The 19,636-nt window shown below is 45.2% G+C and overlaps 1 protein-coding gene across 2 annotated transcripts in view; it reads left to right on the top strand.

Annotated features, from left to right (window-relative positions):
* IMPG1 (interphotoreceptor matrix proteoglycan 1) overlaps positions 1-19,636 on the top strand; it is a 118,335-nt gene that overhangs the window by 88,385 nt on the left and 10,314 nt on the right. Inside the window, exons 14-15 of one of the 2 annotated variants that reach the window (XM_053663918.1) lie at positions 1,241-1,454; positions 10,510-10,554. In XM_053663918.1, coding sequence (XP_053519893.1) covers positions 1,241-1,454; positions 10,510-10,547 — 252 coding nt within the window. In that variant the 3' untranslated portion in view covers positions 10,548-10,554. Of the gene's footprint in view, positions 1-1,240; positions 1,455-10,509; positions 10,555-19,636 lie in introns of those variants that run through there. The other variant, XM_037132991.2, reaches the window with a different exon arrangement.

Below are 19,636 nucleotides of genomic sequence, written 5' to 3'. Positions count from 1 at the left end.
CCACACCTTGCAGCAAAGGTGGCTGGGAAATGTGGTCTCTGACTTGGCAGCCTCTTTTTTATGAAAAAGAGGAGATGGATTTTGGAAAAAGGAGCAGCTAGTCATTTGCACAGTAAGTGAAGGCAGGGAATTCCCACCAGAGTTCCAAGTGATGCTAACACACCAAGAGTGAGTAGGCAAAATCACAAGAAAGTAGATTGAAAAAAGATGTTCCAAGCTCTTTGTAACATTTCATTTTATTTATTTATTTGCATTTTTACAGTAACCTTGAGGGTTAGGGCAATATACAGAAATGTAGGTCAGGACCAGAGTCAAAATTCCGGTAGGGCAGGGACAGGGACAAACTCAAATGGGTCTGGGCTAAGCCCGGGAGGTGGCAGCTTGCATCTGCGTGCTCCCTGGGCTCACAGGTGCAGTGCGTGAGTGACTGGCTCACTTTCAGGGCCAGGAACAAGGTGGACATTGCCAAGTTTCACACTTTTCCGGAAAGAGGTCTCAAGGACGGCTCTGGCTCACAGAGGCAGGTCGGTGTGAGAGCCTGAAGCACAGTGCCTGGAGCACACTTTTGATATTACTAAGTTTTAGTCTGGAAAAGGTCCTTAGGAAACCACTTTTTCTTCTCCCTCAGTTCAGGTAAGGGCAGCAAGTTACAACACAGTGGCTAAGTGTCCTGAGGGAGCCCCGCACAGCCAGTTAGGCTGCCTGCTCTTTCCACTGCACCCCATCGGTGTCGGCTGGGAAAGGAGTCCTGCCTAAACAGACAAGCTGATGTTTAAGCTATTGTGTATTTCAACAGCTCGTTTCAAATTGGTTGCTTCCAAATAGACATCCATTTACACAGGCATAAGGCAGTCTGCTCCTGGGCTCAGTTTGGAACATGTTTTTATTTATGTGGATTTTAAAAGAACACAAAAACCTGAATCTGGCATTCCTACTTTGCTGATAGCATTGGCCTGAATTTTTTAGATTCTCATTCTCACAATTCATTATGAAGAAAACCATTGACCATCCATCTCAATACACAGATAGAAATGTGGAAATATAGGACATAATCATGGCAAATAGATCATTAGACAGTGGTGTCCTGGTCTCACCTGAAACCGAATCACACAAAAATAAACAACTAAATAATAAGGCATGGAAATTCATGCCTCAGAAAGTGAAAAATGAGTATAAATGGAATTAGCAGCAGCTGAGCTCTTAGAACACCCTAAAGAGTAAACTGTCTTCTATTTTGCAGCTGGTTCCATATCTACGATCCAATCTCACAGGATTTAAGCAACTTGAAATACTTAGCTTCAGAAATGGGAGTGTGATTGTGAATAGCAAAGTGAGGTTTGCTGAGTCGGTGCCGTACAACCTCACCAAGGCTGTGCACAGGGTCTTGGAGGATGTTCGTTCGGCTGCAGCCCATCTACTTGGTCTGGAAATAGACAGCTACTCCCTCAACCCAGGTAAAAGACTTCAATTCAGAAACATGGGGGGCGGGGGTTGGGGATTTTGTTTGTTTGTTTAAGCTTACAGTTCACCTTTGAGTCACAAAAGTCAAATTAAAATTATACTTGATGAGATAACCTTTTATAACGCATGGATCGCCTTATCAAAAAGGTAGGGTTGTAAAGACAAGCAGGTTAAAGTTTTCCCACCTCAGAAAAAAGCAAAGAACGAGTACACCTCTTGCTTCACAAACTGAGAGCTTTAATTTCCCCTCAGAGCAAATTTTTGCAGTGCTTAAGAGATTTTTCTTTTTAATAAAGCCACAGCCACACTAATTTACATTCTGCTAAAAGTCAAAAGCACCTTCTCAGTGAACCACAGCACCTGGGGTGTTCCTGCTTAAGAACCCTGCCTCTCACAGTTACCCAGGAATCGTCTCTTCACAACTCAGGATGACACTGAGACAGCATCTTGAGGGGAAAGGTAATCACAGGACCAAAATTCGAACTTGGATGAAAGGCTCTTCACCCATGGTGAAGGAAAGAAGAAAATAACGTCCCTCCGGTTTGTGTCCCCTAGACCAGCTCCCTTTGCAGTTTAAAACAAAGAGCGGTTGAACATGAAGAAAACTCTTTACCAAGATGGAGGCTCACCCCAAAGCTGTACAACAGAAAGCAAACACTTATTCTGATAATAAAGCAGAGTGTAAGTACCACTGTAACCAGAGGGCCGTAATTGGGAACTATTTCCACCATTCTATTTTCTAAACAGTTGAACAATTTCTGTTTTTTCCTCCCTGAAGGGCAAGGGACCCCGGCCCCAATCTGGTACAGTGCACCCCTCCCATCAGGTCAAAACAAAGCTTCCTAGCAGCCTACGCAGTAGTGAAGTGAATCTTGAACATTCTCCTAGGCTTTCTATAGACCAGCAATGAAGGCAGAGCCAAAGGCCTTGGGCAAAATCCAAACAAAAGGCCTCAGCTGGGAGACACTTATCTTTGACCAAGCAGGACAGAGGGAGAAGGGGGTGGGGGGTTTGGGGTTGGGGGGGGGGGTGGGGCCAGGGGGGTGGGATGGGAAAAATAGACAAAAAACTTATCTTTTTTAAGAAAATTGCTTCCTACCTTATAAATAGGTTCATTAAAATGACAGACTGCCCTGAGGCACTGAGCCTGGGAGTGTTTACCTCTGAACTGGTGGCTGAGGAGGCCCTCTGGCTCCCTTAAGAAATCAAAAACCTACTAAAACAGGAGTAAAATACTGCCTGCCCCCCTGAAAACTTCCTCAGAGCTAAAAAAGAAACCAGGGGTCCTTGCCAGTGAAGATCAGGAGACCAGTTTCTCCAGTCATTCGAACAGGATAACAGTGGCGTGTACAGGGAGGACTGGGAAAGGATAGGGGAGGGGAGAGCCCAATCCCCTCCCTTGCTGACTTCCGTGGGGAGCTCAGTTTACTTAGAGACCCATCCGACAACATGAGAGAGTAAACGCAAGGGGCTAAGTTGAGTCAGGGGAGAACTCAGGGTGCTGCCCTGGGGACAGGATTCTCAGTGTAGGTGCCACTTAAGTACACCTTAGAAAGAGGCCAGGAAGCTGGTACTGTATTGCTGGGGATATATAAGTGACCCTGGTGATGTGAGAAAAAAATCACAGAATAGCATTGCCCTTGGAAGGCCATAGACCCTAATGTGAATCCCAGGTGCTAACAGCAGCACTCAATTCCCATGGCTGAACAATGGAAATAGTAACAGGAGTAAGAATTAACTAAAATAATAGAGCTGTTGTCCCTCACTATCCGTGGGGGATTGATTGCAGAAACCCCAACCGCCACCCCTGCCCCACTGAGTGTTAGCACATGACCTTGCACATCCTCGTGCATGCTTTAAATCACCTCTGGGTTACTTACAATACCCAATCCAAGGTAATGTTATGTAAGTAGTTGTTATACTATATTATATAGGGAATAATGACAAGCAGAAAAGTCCATATATGTTCAATACAGACACAACCATTGCAGGCCTAACCATGTAGACAGAGTATTATGTCAGCAACAACATAACTTTTTAAAGAATATTTTCTATTCAGGGTTGGTTGAATTCATGGGTGCAAAACCTGTGGAAACATAGGAGATTGTATTTACAACACTTAACACTCAACGACTGCAGTTGACTAATAAATATTTAGTTACTATTACAACATTGTCATTATTAACTAACAATCTGTGACCTGTGTGGGTATCAATGAGAACAATAAAAAATACCATGACAAGACATTTGGGTGGAGGTTGGAACTGAAATTATTTTCACTGATTTCTTGCATGAGTTCAGCTATGTAGCTTTCCTCTAAGGAGCCAATAGCAGCAGAAATGAGTTGGTGCTAACCTCAGCTCCAGTCCCTGCTGGAGCCAAATTTATGCTGAGCTACCCAAAAAATGCCCCCAGGGTGCCTAGCACGCCCCATCTATCTTTCATGGTGGAGCAATAGGGGTGCCAGAGTGTGCTGGACACCCTGAAAAATTACCTTACTCTATTTCCTACCAGATACTTGGAGAGTGAGAAAAATCTGAATTCTTTTTGTTTTTAATTAATTTATTTATTTATCTTTAGAGGGGAAGGGATGCAGAGAGGGAGAGAAACATCAATGTATGGTTGCCTTTCGCGCATCCCCTGCTGGGAACTGGCCTGCAGGGAACTGGTCTGCAACCCAGGCGTGTGCCTGAATTCTTAATACCTAGAAAATTCATGGAATGAATGAATGAATGAATGAGAGGGGCCTGCCAAGAAATGACCACAGCGGGCCAGCTACAACATGAGTAATGCCTGAATCACGAGGCTTGATTGAGCACAGCAGAGTTAGAAAGCCAAACGTGGATTTTCTAAAAGTTAAAAATATACAACAATGAACTTTATTCATTTCTCTATATAAATCAGAATAGATAAATCCAATATCCAAAAGAGTTTCTATTTAGAGCCAACCTGCCTCCAAAAGTGTTTCATCCAGTCAACAAGGGGATGGGGGTGTGGGGCGTAATGAGCAAGCAGGGAGGGACAGGTAAGGTTTAAGGGGGCTTCCCAACTCACAGCTAGGGCTCCTGGTTTAGTTACTTCTCCCAAGGCAAAGGGTAGATTCACCCACTTATTACCAGCAAGTGTTTGATGGTTCAGCCTTGACCATCGTCTACATGCTTAACACAATGCACTAGACACTCCTCGACAACCATGTAAAGCGTTAATGTACAAAAGTTAGTTACTGCCCAAACGATCTTCCAATGTGGCCCAAGAGGGGCACCTTAGAAGGATGCTGGGATAAAGCTATGCCATGTTCATGCAAAAAAAAACCTCTAACGAGAGCTTTCTCCTATCCCACACTTAGTTGCAAATTCCAGTGAGTCTGGGAGTCACTGAGAGGTCCCATACTGAAGAAAGCTCTGAGCTTTCCTAAAATTCCACTTTATTGAGTCCTGGTGCCTGGTCAGAAGAGAGAATGTAATGGCAGAGATGAATACACAGAAAACTCCAGTCCGTCTGCGTGCGACAGCCAGGAAGACAGCCGGCACTGTTAAGGAAACAGTGATTCAGCACCTGTTAAGGACAATCTTGATGGGTGTAGGGACCACTGCAATGGGTGGGGGAGAGGGAGTCGACTGAAGTTGGTATACAGCAATTTATAGGGACCTTATAGCCAAGTTGCAGGGAAAGGGTCAGTGGATAGAAAACTACTGAAAAAAACATCAGGTGTATTGGGGGCATCTGTATAAACTGACCCAAACAAATTTTTGAGGAAGGCGGGCTATGGTGAGCAGACATCACCAGGGAGATGGTGGAGGATAAAGGAACCCAATTAGGTATCTAGGGTGATCAGACATGGAGGATGGAGGATGAAGGATGGGGGGGGGGGTGGGGGGGTGTAGCTAAACAGCCTTAGCAGGACTCTTGCTAAACCTGAGCAATGAAGGGACCAGCCCTGAAGTCCAAAAGTGGAGGCTGAGCAGAAAATGTCAGGGGCACCCGAGGAGACCTTGATCAAGCAGACAGTCTCTGGCAACACTGAGCTGCAGAGGCAGGACACCAGCCATGCAGGTGTCGGCGGCAGCAGCTTGAGCTACTATTGAAGGGTGGTGGCTGCTAAGAGGAAGGTGGCCCCCCAAGAGTGAGCCAAGATCAGGGGCCCACCTGGACCCAGATTCACAAGCACCCTCGGCCACCCCTACCACAGCACGCATGGCCTCTCCCTCCTGTTTGCGGCCTGTTCCGACCCAGGCAGAGACAGAGCCAGACCGAAAACCCAGGGCCCTCACCCCCACTGCTTCTGAGCACGGCTGATTAATTTCTTACTTTTGTGAATCTGCATATTTTCTACAACTTCTTGAACCTGAAATTTAAAATGTCACTCTAAAAAAAAAAACCCATAGAGTTGCAGTCAAGTGTTTTCTAGCATTAGTTCTCTATTACAATTTTAGTTACAGGAAATATGTACAAAATTAGTATTTTGATTATGTAAGAAATGGGTGCCTAGATTTTAAAATGAATTAAGGAAAATATGCAGATAATTTTTAGTAGGCTTTTTTCCTAAAAAAAAAAAAAAAAAAAACCTAGAACATGACAGCTGTTTTGCTCCCCATTTTGCAGTGTGACTGAATGACGCAGGTGTTCTCCTTTTGGTGGGGTGTTTGAGTGTAAGCTGTCAGAGTGATTGGCAGTCAAGCTGATTCAAATATCCTCCTAGTATAGCCAACCAGTGCAACCAACTTATCACGCTGCCTCTCAGGTCCCTGAACCCCAAATGAAGATAATTACTCCAGTTTCCCAGAGAACAAGGACTCAAACTCCAGCATATACAGCCCCTGACTCTACCACTGGAGTGGTCTTGCCCAGAGTCTCAGACTTGGGCAGTGCCATCCCCCAGCATGCAGGGAAGGAACTAAGGGGTCCTCATACCCAAAACCCTAGATCATACCAGGTCACTTCAGCAAATGCAAGAGACCTCCCTGCTTCACATTTGATCTTGCCAGCCTTTGCTTGAACTCATTGGCAATAGTCTAATGTGTCGAGAAAACTCTCCATGAAAGAGAATTAAGAGGGGAAACCTTTAGAGAGAAAAGTGGGAGCTGCTGGAAATACCATGTGCCGGGAGTGAATACTCCACCTTGTCCATGGGAGCAAATCCTAAGAATCAATCCTTGGGAAAAGGAGACAGCGTCCTATAGTTTTAACCTTTTCCTACCTGGTACGGCCAATACAGCAAAACCAAACTCTGGGGCTCACACCCCTTGGCCCTTTTTTCATCACCTTCTTGGGGGAAAAGGGAGGTTAGAACGAGGGCTGCATAGCACTAGAGGGACCCCCACTGACATCCATGTCCCCCCAGCCGCTGTCCCTGACCACCCTTGCCTCCCCAGTCCTTTTCAAAGAATAAGCCTCAAAATATAGAAAGCATGATTGCCATACAAATAGATGGCGAGCATACGCTAACTGATGTAACTCATTGATAAGGGAATTGTCAGGCTGACCAATTTCACTGAAAGGGGGTATGGAAGCAGGAATTTTATTTAGCCAGAGAACAAAGGAGGAATCTGAAATAAGATGGTTAAGCTAAATAGTCTACAAAACTGAAAACACAATCATTGTACATTATCTATTTTCTAACTATAACTTCTAATTTTATAGACTTGTAAAATGCCATAATCAATAGCAAATAAGTCAAACAAAGTTATTGCCTCCTAGGGCAGGGCTTGCCAAAATATTTCTTAAAGAGCTACATAGTAAATATTTTAAGGTTTTATGAGCTGAAAGGTAAAATTGAGGCTATTATGAAGGTGCTTATATCAGTATAAACACTTAAACACCACACTCCTCTCACTGGCTGTGAAAGTGCAGATGGCTGGCTGGTTGGGCCCACAGCTGATTCCTGTGTTACTGATCCCTGGTTCCTGGCCGGGTGGGACTGTGTATTGCTCTAGCGTGACAGTGAAGGTCATGCGGTCAGCTTTTCTCCTCATTTCAAATGTTGGATGGTTTTCCTTAACCAACAAAGATTTCTCAGCCTCTTAGTCCCACTGGCCCTTGTCTTTGCTGTTACAGAAAAGTTAGACAAGTAATAATAATGCAATCATAGTCTGGGTCAAGTTCATTCATACATTCAGTATAGGTGCCAGTATAGCACCAGGAGCCTGGCTCTGCCCTCAAGGAGCTAGATGTCTACCAAGAGAAAAAGGCACATATACAAAAAGCTATCATAGAGTCTGCTGGAGACACTATAATTGGGATATGAACAGAAATGTCACAAAGCACAGAAGAGAGAGCAATTAATTTTACAGAGGCAAGGGGATGTCACGTCAGGCTTCCTAGACAGAGGACAATATTGAGTGCATGATACTTTGGTATATGATGACGGTGGGCCCAGGCAGAGAAGGGTGGGGAGGGGCTATTCCAGAAAGGGTGGAAGGAACACGCAGACATTTTGCTCCGGGAGCAAAAGGGTACTTCCGTCATTCACTGCGGTAGCAGCTGTGGAACGAAATAGGGCACTATGGGGGCTCAGCCTGGAAGGAAGGGGTAGCCATGCTGAGCCAGCTCAGCTAAAGCCAGACTGTCTATGAGCCCCTCTTCAATCTACTTGCCTCCACTTAGATGTCTTATTTTTTCCTTTATTTTCTTCTTTTTGTGACTATGGCCTTTTAAACTTCATCTTTAATAAAATATTGTAAAATTCAAAAAGTCTTCAAGTTTAATACTAAATAATTATTAAAGTATTCTCAAGATTATAAAATAAAAACATAATTTATCATTCATAAAATATTGCAAATTTGAAAAATACTTAGAAAAATGTGGGAGAAACTTTGCCCGCAAGTCCCCCCATCTTCCATGAATGAAAATAAAACTACCAAGACATGACCTGCTTGGGGAGGAGAGGTGGTCAATCTCTCAAAGAAGAACCAAGAGCCCCTTCCTCAATGGCTTTTATTAGGTTCGTATCACACAGGAATATAGGTAAAGCTCATCAATCAATGTCGGGTGGCAAGGATCAAACAATAGATAACATTTCAAAGAAATCTGAGGGCTTAATCTGAGTTAGTGTCTGTCAGGTAAGGGGGTTGCAAACTCATTGGGAGACATACTCATTTCCTGCTTGGACCCTTATCATATGAATGAAAACACTCTTAGCAAAGCAGACTTCACGGGACTTTAGGAATTCTTTTTATGCCCGATCACCCCAGAACCTACTCTAGCTGGCAGAGGGCTGCACTGCCCTCCCCATCATATGTTTTTAGGCTTAAGTGCGTTAGAGCCAGAAAGCACTTCTCCCAGACAGAAATGGGGACTCAGGCTATGTCAGAATAGCTGGGGAGTGAGGATCCATCACCCCCTCTTTGCTGCAGCCCCCCAAGTCCTTCCTTGAGGGCCTCCCAAGTGATCCTGTCTGGGTTAGGTTGCCCCCCCCCGGCAGGTCTTACCCGTCACTGACTAACTGACCAGGCATTGGGATCCAGAGATGGATGAAGCAGAAGCAGCGCTCCTGCCAGGGAGATAAGCTTTATCTCCTTAGAGGCTCACAGTCTGAAGGTCACTCACTTATGCAAGAAATAAAGCAAAAATTAATAAGCTATCTTAAGGATATTAAAATACTTCAAAATGTTTTAGGGGAAAACCAGAGTTAAGAAAATGAACATTAGGTCAGTTGACCTCTGGTCCATCGAGTAGGTTGCTAGAGCCCAGGGAGGAGGCCAGGGCTGGAAGTACCCATTGTGAAAGTGGGCGTTTGGACTGGGCAGGCTGGAACTAGAGAACAGGTGAAAACGGCCGAGCGTGTGGTGCAGGGCTGGAGAAACGAGAAGTGGGACCGGAACTCTGAGACTGTCCAGCACTTAGTGGGGAAATAGAAGGACTGTCAGTGAAGAGGGCCAGGAGAAGATGATGCTGCAGAAGCCAGGAAAAGAAAAAGAAGCACAGAAGAGAAAGGTCAGCAGTTTCTGCAGCTATGAGTGAACAGTGCACCGAGGTCATCAGAACCCTTTGCAAAAGCCACCTAGTGCAGTGGCAAGAGCACAGGCCGGACTGCAGTGAGGCTGCGCCGACATGGAAAAGGAGAGTCCACATGCCCTGCCCACCTCCTGTCTTACAGCTCAGAGCAAGGCTTCTACCCTCCCACAGAGACTGGGAGATGGGGGGCACTATTCTCTTCAGTGGTTGCGTTTCAAAGGAATGGCTCCCAGGTCCTGAGGAGAAACGGTCCTAAGTAATGCCATCAAGAAGCTTAAGAGTGATTTACACCTCAAAGAGAATGAATTCACGGTTACAGGGTTTCTAAACTAACAGCTGTGAGAAAAGGGAAGCCGGGGACCTGGTGTTGGGAAGAAGCCGGTACAGCTTGGTCAGGCTGAGGGGATGTTATGGCAGACTGGGTCAGAGGACTTTGCATCTCTTTTCTATGCCCCAATTTCATCGCAGTTACAGGCAATGCCAAGACAGACCAATTACTTAGTTCCACTTGCGAAATTTGAGATCCAATCAAGTGTTTTTTATTTCTTTTCTTTCGGCCTAATGTCAGGGGGAAAGTAGTTGTGGTAGTAATATCGGGAGGGGGAAATAGCCTTGAGTTCTGCCCTAAAGAGAAGGAGAGAGATTCTGAAAATTCTCATGAGGTTTCTAGGTGAGCATCATTCCACATTCAGATCAGCATCTAAATTCCTGGCTGTGTCTTCTCAATGAGAGCAGACAATCGGGCTGAGGAACATCTGCAGCGGCACAGACATGTAGGAGAAGGGACACGCTGTTATTGCTGCATGTGGTTTGCTCTCCACCTTTTAAGAACTCCCTGAATAAATACATCTGTGATATAAAAAGTATAAACCAATGTTAGAACTATCTGTGATTTATCAAGTGAAAAACTGAATAAATCACGGCCTGCTCAGTATTCTGCCAGCATCCCTGGCAACAAGGGCCGTCTTTCCTTTAGGCTGTTATGAAAATTCTTCAGAAGCATGTAGGGCTTTTATTCTGGTTAGCTGTGCAGGTTGAAATTTTCAAATATGCAAAACTACTTATTCTAACTTATTCTCTCCTTGAATTCCTAAGAAGCCTCCTCAAAAATGGGCAGACTTCAAGGCTGGTGAACGAAAAACACTGAAATGAATTCCAGTCTGGCATGCAGAATGTGGATAAACAATCATTTTCTCTGGAAAGTTGCATAATTTAGATGTCACTCATCACAGTAATGGCAATAAAACAGTAATAGCTACTGCCTACACTATTTTAGTCTTTCCGATGCTAACCATGTAAAGAAGGTATTGTTAGTCTTGCCCGTTACATATTTGGAGAAACCGTGTTTCAGAGAAATGTGACCTTTTACTGGGCACAAACCACCAAGTGCAGTGGCTGGAATTCAGCAGCAACTCCGTGTGCTTCCTTCAACTCTACACTCTTACAGGGTGTAGAGAGGCTGTTTAATCTATTTAGTAAAAAATGACAACACACTTCAGTTTAATTAATCCTAAATGATCAGGTTCTACATTTCACCAAGGACAATTTCCTATAATAGTTCATCATATTGTAAGAATGACCCCCTCAAAAAAACCCAACTTCACTCGCAGAAATAGAAGTCCCGAACTTCCCAATATCCCGTTGATAACCACGGCTGGCTCTGCTGGGAGTGCCCCTGCCCAGCTGGGGCAGCCACAGGGACTTCTCCTGGAGACTCTCCCCAACCTCTGCCCTCTCCTTCCTCCCACCCCATCTCCTCTGTCTCTGGCCCTGGCGCCTGGGTTACACCACTGCTGCCCTGCACCTCCTTGGCCATCACTGAGCATCTTCTGATAATAGCTGTTTACTTATGGATACCAGTTGTGCTTATGGATTACCCTTCTCCGCTCTCCCAAGTTTCAACCTGCGACCTCATCCCACACCCAAAACACCCTCTGGTGCTTCCATTAGACGCTGCTGGAGCCCTTCACACAGCCCCTTAACACACACCCTCGCACAAACTGGGCCTCAGCCCAGGTGCAGGGCCACCTCCCACAGCCTCTTCTGTCAAAGTGCTCTGTCCTTTGCACGGCTGACCCTGAGAGAAATGAGCCCTAAAGCTAGTGCACCCCAAATACCTGTTTGACAGATACAATCCAATGACTGAGAGTGGAGATAATTCTTTAGAGTCCCGTCCAGGGCTTTATGAGCATTCACACACCCACTTACGTAAGAAAGCGTGACTGAGAGCCCACTGAACAGTTTCTGGCGGTGGTTCTCGAGAATGGTGGAGGATTGAAATGGAACCCCAAGTTGCAGACATCACATGCCCTTTTAAACTAGAAAGAATTTCCATTAATAAGTTTTTCAATTCCACAAATGTGTATTAATCTCTAATCATGGTGCCATGCTGTGTGCTATTTATCACCAAATAATTATTCTCCCTCTAATCCTACCCTCCAGCAATAAGCCACATACAAACATTTGGCTCATGAGAAAACTGCATAAAACGATGAAACTAACTTAAATGTAGATCTTTTAAAAAGTTGTTTTAATCACTGCATTGCCTCAGCAGTTTGGAGGTGCGCGCCAGCCAGCCTGTCCAGCTAACACCCTTGCACTCCTTGTTCTGGTGCAAGGCCTGGAATGGGGGATTTACTCTTGAACAGGCAGGATATCAGCGAATCCCTCCAGTGGTTGAATCCCTATCAGTGGTTGAAATGCCCCATGTTATAAGGGAAAATGAGACCTAAAGATGCTCACCTACATTCCCAAGTCCACCACCAATTGCTGGAAAGCGGCCCTCCAGCCCAGGGCACTGTCCTGGAGGCCTCAGTGTTAACAGCAGGGATGAGTGGTTGACTCCCCTTGTGGCTGCAGCCAAATCCCAGAATTTTCTCAGGGTTTGGGAAAATGAGGCCATCGGGCCTCTGGGAAATGTGAGGTCCCTGCTTTACATCTCACATGATATCCAGGAGAGGACAATATTTATTCAAACTGCTAAGCTAAACACCAGGCAGTGTATTGAAGTGATATTGATATTGATGGAGGAGGGAGCTGACCAAGGCTGCCTTAGGATTTCCAGGGCTCTGGGACCATTTGCCTTCATTAATACGTTAATAAAAATATTTAAATTTTTATTTTATGACCGTGTCGGTATAGAGACAAATATAATCTAGTTTGTCTAGATTATAACATTTTTTCTTCTGATTTTAAAGAATTTAAAACTTGCTGGTGAGCACCTAAAAGTATGGTGGGCTAAGGCTGGGAGTCCCGCGCCCTGATTCCCCCGGGCGAAGGAATGACTCTGCCCCTACTCTCCACGGGCAGAACTGCATCCGAGGAGCCTGATTTAAGAAGTGCGGGAGGGGACGGCGAGGCCACATCCCCAAAAGTGGGCAGAAGGGAGCACGCGACAGGCTTTGTCCTGGAGCTGACTCGCAGGAAACCTGTTCACTCAATCCCGGCACCGTGGGACAGCGGGTCAGCCTGCCCGGGAACCCCAGAGCCTTAGCTCTGCCTTTTTGAAATGGAAATAAAATATGATCCAGGAATTTCCAACACTCCCCAATCAACCAGCCCTCATCTCCCCCGTAGACACGCAAGATGTAATGCTTCTGACAGCTGTCCCCTGGAGCTGCTCCTGCCACCGAGAGAGTTCTTTCCAGAACTCGCTTCCCCTCGCCAAAGCACACCTTACAGTGGTTTTTAAGCAGACGGAAACAATTCAGACTCTTAAAATTTTATCCCCTGAATCTCTCTATTCCGACTTTTTTTTGCTATTGAGCGCCATCTAGTGCACACTAGGTTTTATTACCTTGAAATGAAATAAATCATTCCACAAAGACCCAGTGGGTCCACAGCCCAGGTCAGTGCAAGGGAGGCCTGGTTGGCAGGAAAGTGGGCTGACGCCTGCTCTAGATCATGACTAGTCAAGGGAGATGCTTCACTCCCTGGCCAACATAAAAGTGTTGCGTAGGAGATGATGAAAGGATAAAGAATGATGAAGAAATGAGAAAGAATGATAAAAGGGCAGAAAAGCAATCAATACACAGCCTCGAGGATGGGCAAGAGAGCAGGGCAGGTCTAGAGAAGCAGAGTTGGTAAGCGCAGGCTTCGGAGCCCCAGAAGCCTTATTTGCAGGCCTGACAGCTTGAGTGCACTTGGGACCAGAAACAGGAGACTGGAAAAAGATAGTCCTACACCATCAGGGACCCATGACCTCCCTGAGTTCATGAACTACTTGATGAGCAGTACCACACCTTCAAACTTTAACTGTAAATTGCAGGTAGGAAACATCATTTGAATTTTTTTGATTATCTGATAGACAGCTAAGAGACATACATACATCTTTCCTCGGTCAGCCAATTGGGAATACTTTTAAGGACCTGTGAAATGCTTACAGAAGACACTATATAAGCAAATCCCAGGGAGAAACTGATACAGAAAATGTGCTTACATTGGAAATCTCAGAAGGATATAAATACTTCCAACCCCCAAGCTCTCTAACTTCAGGCCATGTTTATCGATGTCACAGTTGAACAACAGAAACAAATGTGGAGCCACTTTCTACAAGGAAACACTCTGCCTCATGACGGAGTGGTGGCAGACAACAGTTCTGAGCTTTTGTTTAGTTGGGAGAGTGATGCAGACCCTGGCTTGTGGGGTCCACCACATTGTGGATGGGTCACCAGACATTCACGCAGACAACTGAGGAGGAAAAGGAACGGCACGGCTTCTCTCTCAAGAGCAGAAAAAGCCTTGGCCCTTGCTTTGACAAGCCTTTATTGCTTTTCTGGGCACATTACATGATGGTCCTCATTTACTATGTGCAGGTTTGCTTTAGGTGGTTACCTTTTACAGTAAACAAAGGAGCCAATGCTGCACATCACATCACAGAAGAAGGATATTTGCAAATGCAAAGGGAAAAGTGGTTGAACCGGTTACATTCCATAATGGGGAGGTTTAGCCCAGACTTTAGGAAGTTGCAGTTGCAGTAAGCACTGCTGCCTCAATTCAGGCTGAGGGAGTTTTGGCAAAAGCAAGTCTCAAAGCAGCCTAGGTACATTGCAGGCCTCACTGCCCACCTAAAAAACTCACCATGGGTGTGGGTCCTGTGCATCTGAATGGGAGCTGGGCCCACATCATGCAGAACGGTCTCCTATAGGAGAGTCTTTGTTTCAAAGGCAAGTGTGGAAATCTGGTGCATAACTGATGAGAGGGGAGATGCCGGCAGTGGCTGGGCCTCGTTGTCCCTTACCTGCTGTTAGCCCCTTAGAACCCTAAATTGTCTCCTGGAAACCTATTTGAAGCTACAAGAATGATGTCAAAAGCCAAACATTGTAAACAGTTACCCTTACTAGCTACCATGGGCTTTAATTTTCTCACCTATGAAAACGAGGTTAGCAATATCTACTTGGTGAATATTAGCAAAGACTTGTTTAAAGTGTCAAGCGCAGTACCCAACCTAAAATGACCTTCAATAAATGTGAACTCCCTGTTCACACAGTAGCCCCCTTACTCACAGTTTCCCTTCCTGTGGTTTCAGTTACCCATAGTCAACTGTGGTTCAGAAATAAACAATTCCTGTTTTAAATCTGCACCTTCCTGAGTAGTGTGATGACATCTCACGCCGTCCCAGGACGAGAGTCATCCTTTCGTCCAGTGTCCATGCCACACACGCCCCCGCCCTTCAGCCTCTTCATCACTGTCTTCATTACCACATTGGTGATTAGAGGCCACATTCACAAACTCGTATTAAAATATATTGTTGTAACTATTCCATTTTGTTATTAGTTACTATTGTTAATTTCTTCCTGTGACTAATTTATAAATTATACTTTATCATAGGTATGTATAGGAAAAAACGTAGTACATGTAAAGTTCAGTACTATCCGAGGTTTCAGGCATCCACTGCGGGTCTTGGAACATATTCCCCTCAGAAAAGGGGGGACTAATGTATAAATAGTTGTCATTGTGCTCCTGGTGAAGGTTCAGGATGATGACCCCTGACACCAGGATGACCCCAGGATGATGACACCAGGGACAAGGCCTGAAAAGGAATGACACTGATGCTGTGACTACGACCAGAATTCCAAGAGAAGCTGAAGACTGAGCCAGGGCCTCTGGCTGCAGGATGGACCCAGAGTTTTCCCACCACTTGCAAACGAACAGCTACTGACACCACTGGACTCTCCCAGGCCAAATGCCCTGGGATGTTGCTCCGGAGAGATTGTCAAATTGATCCATAGAAGATGGGTTAAGGGGGGAAAGTTATGTGATTTTGTCAGTAAGCAATTACAGTAAGCCCAGAGCATGCCTGCCCCTAACCATATGAGGTGTTTGGTGGGTGTGGTACAGGCCCACAGAGAAACCTTTTTATAGTGCCCACAGAGAAAAATCTACTGAAAGAGGATTTAAGCAAATCCAGAAGGCTAGGGAAATTATAGACTAGTCTATACACCAGTCATGAGGACTGCACCTCCTCAAATCCACATACAACTTGACTATAACTTGAAAATATGTTCCTAGAAAATGGCATCCAATTGTTCTCTAACAGACTGTTGCTCTCACATCTCCTCATCTTTCCACTTTCCAAGATACAGACCATGTTCAGAACAGCGCGTTTTAGGTTGTTGCTACATAATGTTTACATTAGTAATATTGATCAAATCAAGAGCAGAGAGCGGGAAGTTCAGCCCAATGTGTTTTGTGTGAATTCCTGGGGATGTGTTCAGGCAGAGGCAAGTGGTCGTGTGGCCTACACACGAAGGTGTCCATCATTCCAAGGGGAGGTGTCTTTGGGGATGACAAAGAAAGGAAATGAAAACTTCGGGAAAGCTTCCTTAGGGAATTTCCACTGGTTAAACGTTGGCGGGCTGCAAAGCCACTCTCTGCTCTGACACAGCGCTTCCTCCCGGGCTCAGCGCACATCCTGCCTCAGCCTTTGCCTGAAGCCCACAGTTACAGGTATTATTCAGAGTAAGCTAAGAGAGCACAAAGGTCATCAACATGCCTAAGAGAAATATCTTTTAAGGTGTGAAAGTGTAAGTAGTACAATTTGCGTCACAAATTGCTGTAAATAGGGTCTCTTCTGTTACGATTCTAATGAACTGCAATTACCTTTACAGGCTCTGGTCCAAGAGCTTCCCCTGGGGGTTCTTTGCTGCCCTGTGACTCCTCACACCGTCAGCAGGGGGCGGGGTGGCAGGGGGAGCTGAGCAGCCTGATCTTGGCTGCGCTCCACTGAGTTTCAGCTTCCTTCTCTGTGAAGCGAGCAAATTATTCAAGAAGGTCTCTGAAACACCTTCTAGCTCTAAAATTTTACCTAAAATTTAAAATCTTATATATGGATAAAAAAATCGAAAGCAACTAGTTTGTTGAAGATTTTGAAAGGCCAAATTGATATTCATTGAATAAATGAATCTGAGTTCCTAGAAGGATACCCAGCAAAAGAAAACTAAGCCCAGTGGCCTTAAGTCTCCTACTTCTTGTCTGTAGATGAGTCTTTAGTAAATAACATGGGAAAAGCAAATAATCAATAAACTCTACCTGACTCAGGGTCCTCAGATTTGGGTAAAGTCATTTCTCCAAACTTTACTGTGTTTTGTTCAGCTTTGCTGGTGCGTAGACCACGCCTAGATGGGCTGAAAGAAATTATGGTGAAACAGCAACCTTTTTAAAGGGGAAACTCACTTGATTATCGCACATCTCCGATTGGTCGTCAGTACGGCAGGACCCGCGCATCCCGGTGGCTCTACCTGTCAATGCGGGCTCCAGCAGAAGCAACGCCTGCTTGAGTGTGATTGACAGGGTAATGATACGGGTGTAATCATTTAGAGTTTTGATTTGAACGTTTCACCTAAAATGTTACATGGTGTGCTTGAGTGTGATATGTGATATTATTGTTATGTTACAAAATCACATGTTTACAATTTTGTAACAGGAGGTTTTGTAATAAAAAAGGGGGCGTCATTTGTGCTGGACCCTGTACCTGTCTGCACTGCAGAGGGAACTGGAGCCTGAATCACCTGGGTTATCCGGGTCCCAGACAGTGACAGGGATGCCGTAACACGGCTGGCTTTAGGAACTGTGAGGCACGGAAAACCAGTTCATGTTAGCCAGGCCTGGTTGTCCTTCAAGTACCCTTGACCTGCAGAGAAATACAACTTCCCATCGACTTCTAACAGGTCTACCCTGCTGAGAAATCCAATATATGTCTTCCAGCACCAGCTCCTGCCTTCAGCTTGGGCTGATCTCTCACATCTCTTGCTCCTGCTTCTTCCACCACAAGGAGCTGTTGGGCTGGGGCAGTGAATTTGAAGGTTCCTTGAAATTCTCCCCCTATTAGATGTTCCCCCAAGACCTATTTACAGAGCTTCTGTGGTCAGTAAATTTGGCAAAGCAGCTACATTCTTTGATTGAAGATTCACAATAGATATTAGTGTCTTAAATGACCCTAAGAAGTTTAAAAGCAGGACTTCCGCCAAGATGGAGGTATAGGTGGATGTGCCGTGCCTTCTCACACATCCAAGTTTAGGGACAACTAAATATTAGCATCAGAAAACACAACCAGAACACGGAAAATTGAACTTTTTGGAAGTCTGTTAACAACAAATTCTACAGCCCGACCAGTAAGGGGCGAAACCGGCGTCTCGTGAGGGGTTGCACAGGAGGACTCCGGTCGGATGGACCCAGGCGCGGAATCCAGACACGCGAATCCAGACGCACGGGTTCCAAATGCAGGATTGGACCTAGCGAGCAACCGAGCAACCCACCGGGTGAGCGACTGCTGAGGAGACAGTGGGGAGGTGGTGCTGCGTGTTGACTGCGGTTGCCTGTCTGCGGGCGAGCGGACAGGCGAGGGAGTGGGCGCTTGGACCGGGCCCGGTGGTCCCCATGGCGTGCGGCAGTAGAGGGGGCCGCCATTTCCCCGCTCTGACCACGCCCCCACATACAGCGTCACAACCCAGCGACCTGGGAGTCCAAGGCGCCGCTTCTCACATTTAAAGGGCCAGAACAGACCAAAAATGTCGCAGGAAGACCTCAAAGCCCCAGAGATAAATCTAAGCGACGAAGAAATAGCAAAACTCTCAGACGCACAGTTTAAAACACTGGTCATCAGGATCCTCACAGATCTGGTTGATTATAGCCACAAATTAGAGAAACATATGAAGGCTAAACTAAGGGAAATGAATGGAATTCCACAGGAAACCCATAGAAATGAAAAGGAAACTGGGACTCAAATCAGTGGAGTGGACCAGAAGAAAGCAAATAATGGCCAAACAGAAAAGAGTCAAGGAGCAAGAATTCAAAAAAATGAGGAGAGTCTTAGGAACCTCCAGGACATCTTTAAACGCTCCAATATCCGAATTATAGGGGTACCAGAAGGGGGAAAGACACAACCACCAGTGGAAAAATTATTTGAACAAATAATAAAAGAAAATTTCCCCAATCTGGCAAAGGAAATAGACTTCCAAGAAATCCAAGAAGCTCAGAGAGTACCAAAAAAGTTGGACTCAAGAAGAAACACACCAAGGCATATCATAATTACATTAGCCAAGATTAAAATGAAGGAGAGAATCCTAGAAGCAGCAAGAGCTAAGGGGACAGTCACATACAAAGGAGTCCCCATCAGACTGTCAGCTGATTTCTCAAAAGAGACCTTACAGGCAAGAAGGGGCTGGAAAGAGATATTCCAAGTCATGAAATCTAAAGACCTACAACCAAGATTGCTCTATCCAGCAAAACTTTCATTTAGAATGGAAGGACAGATAAGGTGCTTCTCAGATAAGATCAAATTCAAGGAGTTCATCATCACCAAGCCCTTATTATATGAAATGTTAAAGGGACTTATCTAAGAAAAAGAAGTTAAAGAAACATGAACAGTGAAAGAACAACAAGCTCACAGTTATTAACAACCACAGCTAAAATGAAAGCAAACTAAAAGAACAGCTAGATCAGGAGTGGAAACATAGAAATGAAGATCTCAAGAAGGGTTAGCAACAGGGGAGTGGGAGAAGGAGATGGGGGGAGAAGGTACAGAAAATAAGTAGCATAGACAGTAGATAGAAAATAGATGGGGGGGGCAAGAATTGCATGGGAAATATAGAACCTAAAGGACTTGAGACACATGGACATAAACTAAAGGGGGGTAATGGTGGGGATGGGGGGGCAGGGTGGAGGGGAATGAAGGGGGGAATAGAACAACTGTAACAGCATAATCAATTTAAAAAAAATTAAT

The sequence above is a fragment of the Artibeus jamaicensis genome, unplaced genomic scaffold (genome assembly GCF_021234435.1).
Source record: "Artibeus jamaicensis isolate MK-2021 breed Jamaican fruit bat unplaced genomic scaffold, CSHL_Jam_final contig_1127, whole genome shotgun sequence".
NCBI lineage: Eukaryota > Metazoa > Chordata > Mammalia > Chiroptera > Phyllostomidae > Artibeus > Artibeus jamaicensis.
The sequence above is the reverse complement of the archived record's forward strand: the minus strand, read 5'-3'. Positions and strand labels throughout refer to the sequence as shown.